This window comes from Haliaeetus leucocephalus, unplaced genomic scaffold (genome assembly GCF_000737465.1).
Source record: "Haliaeetus leucocephalus isolate CR32 unplaced genomic scaffold, Haliaeetus_leucocephalus-4.0 Scaffold906, whole genome shotgun sequence".
NCBI classification, from domain to species: domain Eukaryota; kingdom Metazoa; phylum Chordata; class Aves; order Accipitriformes; family Accipitridae; genus Haliaeetus; species Haliaeetus leucocephalus.
The window spans coordinates 34059-39876 of NW_010973342.1; the positions used below are offsets into that span (position 1 = coordinate 34059).

The following is a 5818-nucleotide window of genomic DNA, read 5'->3' on the forward strand; positions in this document are numbered from 1 at the left end:
TTTAGAAACATCTGTGGGGTTATTTTAAAAGCCTCTGAGCAAGAAGTGACGTTGTATATGTGCTTTACAGATCCAGTTCTCATAGAAAAACTCTTAGTGTTTTTTACAAAAGGATTGGAATTGTATTGGCCTGATAAGTGTTTAAATAAATAGCATAAAATAAAGCCAACACTTGGTTTATTTAGGGCATTCATCTGTACCCGAGATGCACATTGTCTGGAATCTTGCAGTAGCTTATTGGGATGCTACACATTAAAAGCCAGCAATATCCTGAAGTAGCTTAAACTAATGAAATAACACTGTATTTCTAACTTTCAAATAGGAACATAACGTCTTTTATGGACACCATGCAAAAATTGTTTGTATTGCCTGGTCACCAGACAATGAACACTTTGCTTCTGGAGGCATGGACATGATGGTATATGTTTGGACCGTAAGTGATCCAGAGACCAGAGTCAAGATACCAGGTATGTTTCCTGCAAAATCTTAGTTTTGAAAGTTGCTAATAGTTCTTGAAATCTAACACAGTACCTGTTTTCTAGGACTAATGGTAAGAAGGCTTTGAATGTTCCCAAACTAATTTAGCCTTTATGTTAATCTCTATCTAGCTACAATAGCCAGAACTCTTATGTTATTTTGTAATCACTCTTAAAATGCACTACGAGTATTTAAAGCAGCTGAGAATCACATTTGGAATATGTGCTAAAGTTATTTTGTCAGCCTAGCCTTCCTAATTCTTTTCTATTACTTCACACTGCCATACAGATGCTCACAGACTACATCATGTAAGCGGCTTGGCGTGGTTGGATGAACATACTCTGGTAACAACATCCCATGATGCTTCTGTCAAAGAGTGGTCTATCTCCTACAATTGAAATAAGCCCTCTCTTTGGAAGGACCTAATCAGGGACTAGAACTACTGCAGTGGAACATAGCATTTCTCTTAAAGAATCTGTATTGGCCTCTGGGTCTGCTATCATATCCTCATATCTTTACAGGGTGTTCATATCTGTAATTAAATGTACTTTGAAAGCTTTAGCCAGTAACAGTTTGCACATGAAGAGCACTTAAATTATGTCTGGAGCTTAACCTTTGTGCTGAACATTCCAGAGGCAACAGCCAAGCAAGTTGGTGTGAAAGATTCAGGCGTGAAAGATTCAAACTCAATCAGTTGTTCTTTTCTAACCAAGAAACATGAGACTGTACAGCATGAGAGTAATACTTCTCATTTTTTCTAATTACAGAACATTTCTGTACTAACGGTCATAGTAAGAGTATTTAGTTGTGATCTGAAACCAATCAAGCTGTGTGCAGCTACTGTATATTGCTTTGCTTCTCTGTACTGCACCAAACTGTTGCCTCAGATTTTCTCCTCCAGATAACAAAATGGGGTACATACATAATAAACTTTTTATGTATTTCATGTCAAAGCTTTGTGGTTTATTTTAAGGTGGAAGTGTGGAGTTTTGATGTACTTACTGTCGTGGGTATAATGTTTACAAATAATTGTTGTGGCAACTTCTTGCTTCAGAAACACATTTGTTACTTTCATGAACTAAGAATGTCTGGTCATTTCAATGTCAGAGAAAAAATCATTCTGTTTCAAAGATTAAAAGATATTTTCTGTTTGAAGGAGGAGAAGCATGTTATTGTTTAAATAAATGCAGTACTTCTACCACCTTTTCAAAAATACAGGAATTAAAGTGAAGCATTGTTACGACTTGAAGTGATTCTTGAGAAGATAGTGTTTGCTGAGTAAGTTTTATGCCTTTGCATGTGCAGATCAGTTGCATGGAAGCCGTTATCTAATGCGAACAGATCATGATCTTGTGTTTAGTTCCCTTCTCATGCTCTGCAACACATTTAAGTGATTTGAAGCTAGCAGTCCAACAAGGGTGGAGGAGGACACTCTGATGCAAAGTAGTAGGAAGATCTGTTACCATCTCTAGTAGCCACAAGAAGTTGTTGCTGTCCAGAACTTTGGAAGACTTTTTAAAAAAACTTCTCTCTGCTAAGTCTTAACCACCACCACCCCTCCAGTGCTCTTTGGTTTTTATTAAGCTTTCCTTTCTGTGTGGACTTGTGTGTTGTTTTTTTACCAATCATATTTCTAATGACACTAATTATACAGCAAATAAAATGCTTTTGCTGCTTCTCATACTGTGGACCATCGCTCAATTGCTGAAAAAAATTGCCTGTCAAAAATGACTTAGTGAAACATCTTTTTAAAAGGAAAAATGTTGATTTATCTTTAGGAGTGGTGATCATATGTCTTCTGGCATGCAAACCAACATATACATTTGAACAGTTGACAAAGGTTTTATCTAAGCAGCATAATATTTTGCATCATGGTTTCTTTGTGCTTACTGCATCTTTCCATTAGCAGTTTTGCATGTCTGTTTATTAACAGTGCAAGGACAAGAGAAGTTTTGGAAAAGGGCATGTTTGAAATTGGGCATAAGATCCAAATGAACAAGATTTCTCAGTATCTCGCCCTTAAAACTTGTTGTGCTATTGCTTGTTGTGCCAGTCCCTGTGCAATTCATCCATCGTTCCCTAAGTCTCATCTGGAAGAGTTGCTATTGAATCTGCTCAGTGGGTTCCTGTTGTAGTTGAATCCCTGTCATTTAAGTAACGATAAAGAGGGGGGGAGTTACGTGGATGTCTGTGGACAAAGAACGGAATTAACTGGCAAATCCTACTTTTTCTAAGAGATAGGCCTCCTACTGAAATGTGGTTTTTGAGGGAGATGGCGTAATTTCCTGAAGCCTCCTACCACTACAAGTGGATTCTTTCCTGCACATTGGAGCTTGTGCACCATGTCTAAAAGGTGACGTGTAGGACAAGGTATTTTTTGATTCCCAGAAGACCTTGTAATACTGCTCATGTGGAATGCCTGTTAGCTAGAAACCCTGTATGAAGACTTGTTTGGATGCCTGCCTGTGGGAGTGGGTGCTCGTGCTTCAGCTTCTGTTGGATTTGTTTATTGGCACATGGCCTGAGCTTCTAATTCCTTAAAGACCAATACGGTCTTTGTAGTTGGATAGCAAATCCTGACTACAAAACTGAAAAGATATTCTTCTGCTGGACTAAATGTCATAGTACAGGCTGATTGTTGATCCAGCGTAGGCAAAGGAGCCCAGTTGTAGTGTTCTGAATCAGGCCCCTACATTACTTGCATTTACCCTGACTGAAAGTCTTGTACTAAACTCAAAAGTCAAGAAACTGCAATGGGGCAGGAGCACCCCTCTTGCTTTCTAATCTCAATTGCACAAACAACCCCAAAGCTGGGTTTTCTTTCATTGAGCTTTCCACTGATATCTTAAGATGCCAGGTGTATCATGTTTTAATTTTTTTTTCTAAAGGGGAGACAAATACTGAACTCCTTATTTGGCTATATAAAGCAAAAGCCCTTTTCCAAAGAGAAGGCAGACCTTTCTGGAGATAGCTACATGGAAGCAGTGTTGCTGAGTTTAAGCTTTCTCCTCAACAACCCTGTTTGGTCTGAAAACTGTAGACTGTCAGCCTCTGCAAAACAATAGGGATAGCCATTCACTGTCAGGGTGACTATACAATGTATGTGTAGGAATGGAAGCCATTCTTTCGATTGGACAGATTGTGATTGTTTTCAGCCATCGTTTTTCTTTCCCATTCTCTGTAAGTCCTGTTTTGCCTGTGATGAGAGGGTATGGAGATGGCAGCTGGTAGCAGGCTGTTCTTGTGGCAAGCTATCAACCCCCTGGCCTCTGGGATAGAGAAACGGCAGGAATAGACTGGATGGACTATTATGAGGTGCTAACTTCCACGATCCCCAAATTCTGTTTTTCAGTAGTAGTATACACAGTGTAGTGACCACAAAATGAAATACGTGAGGTACTTGACATGAATATGAAATTAAGGCTATAAGTGGGAATGCAAATTAAAACAAAAAAACCAAACCTTCAGTGTTGCTATATTAAGAGTTGTATTTTAATGTTAGTTCAAGACCTGCCCAAACATGGCTCCTCAAGCCCCGTTATTCTTAAATGTTTCTGTTTTGAGCATGAATGTGCTTTTAGCTCTAGCTAGTAGTTACTGGAAAGCAGGTTTCATTTCACCATGACTGGCAGCTCATCTGCTTTGCAGTGAAAATGCAGCTTAGTTAAGCCACAGATGGATTTGCAGAACTAACCTCACAAGGCTGTGTTGCAGGGGTTCTTCTCACCTCCCTCTTTAACACTGTGATTTAATCGTGGTTGCTTGTTCTATTTCTGCTATGCTTGTAAAGAACATTGGCCTTCCAAGAAGCTGGTCAGCCAGAACTAACAGCAGCTGTTCTGTGGAATATCATCAGCAAATCCTAAATGAGATCTTTAATGGAAAGGTAAAGGACATCACAAATCCATTTGGAGATGAAAGTTGTTTTGTAGCAAGTTGGACACATGATAAATTATGGACAGACCCACAGCAGATATTCTGGCACCTCTGTTCCTCTGCTAAATGCTTTTGCTCTTAACCACTAGAGCTTCTCAGAGTGAGGATTACTGCCTGAAAATCTTATTTACAGAATATTTTTCTGAAGCAAAATGACAAAGCTATGGGATCCTTGAAGCCAGAACTGAATTTTTTGAAGTTACATTTCAAAGCAGAGACTCCCAAGAATTTCTCCTACTGCATGTGTTAGCATGTTACTGCAGATACTGTTTCATGATTGTGGCACAAGGAGGGATTTGCTGATCAAATGTTTTCCCTATGATAAATTTAGCCATGGCTATCTCTGCGATGAAAGTATACTGAGGAGAAGAAGGTGCCTTCCTTGTGCCCAGGAGCAGAATGATGCAGTTAACTGGCTGGGCTTAGGACAAGTCACAAGTTCTCATATACACAGCAGATGCTTGTGCTAAGAGTGCAAAGCTCCCCAGAGAGGGTTGGGAATGGAGCTTATCAGTGAAAGAATCATAGAATATCTCAAGTTGGAAGGGACCCATAAGGATCATCAAGTCCAACTTCCTGCTCCTCGCAGGACTACCTAAACTATATCATTAAAAGTGTCATCCAGATGCTCCTTGAACTCTGACAGGCTTGGTGCCATGACCACTTCCCTGGGGCTCCTGTTCCAGTGACCGACCACCCTCTCAGTGAAGAACCTTTTCCTAATGTCTGATCTGAGTTCCCCGGATGCAGCTTCATTCCATTTGCTCGTGTCCTATCGCCAGTCACCAGAGAGAGGAGATCAGCACCTTCCCCTCCACTGCCCCCCCTTGAGGAAGGTATAAGCTGCAATGAATAAATGCATGTCTTTTGCATACTAAAGATAGTTTCTTTGAAATACCAGTGTTTTTACTGACAGGAATGAAATCAGTTATACCAATTCATAGATATATTGGTGGAAGGGACCCTGAAGATCCCTTTCATCCCTCCATCTAGTCTAATCTCATGAATGAAGTAGGACTATGAGCAATACTAGACCAGGTCAGCTGTGTTTTGTTTTCTAGCCAAGTCTTAGAAAACTTAAAAGGATGTAGATTATGCAGCCTCTTTGAGTAATCTGTTCCAGTCAAGTTTTTCCTGATGTCCAACCTGAGATTCCCAAGCTGTATTGTGTGGCCATTGTCCCTTGTTTACATTTTCTGTTAGTAGCAGGAGGAGATTGAACACTATGGCCTTGTTATTGTCCCCCTGGAATACTTTCTCTGTTACCTGCTGGCCACCCGTCGGATGTTAAGTTGTTTATTGCTGCTCTCAGCCCGGTGGTCCATTTGTCCAGCTCACATACCTCAGCTTCTAAGGGAGACTGCTGTGGGAGGAGGTGTCTGAAGTCTGGATGTGCTGCATTATG

At 40.2% G+C, this 5818-nt stretch overlaps 1 protein-coding gene across 1 annotated transcript in view; it reads left to right on the forward strand.

Annotated features, from left to right (window-relative positions):
* The window catches only part of WDR1 (WD repeat domain 1), a gene marked incomplete at its 5' end in the record, with an annotated part of 19530 nt that extends 17372 nt beyond the window's left edge, over positions 1–2158 (forward strand). Inside the window, 2 exons of the mRNA XM_010583540.1 lie at positions 323–467; positions 766–2158. Of these exons, the coding sequence (XP_010581842.1) occupies positions 323–467; positions 766–875 (255 nt within the window). The remainder of the gene's footprint in view (positions 1–322; positions 468–765) is intronic.
* Between the last annotated feature and the right edge of the window lie 3660 nt (positions 2159–5818).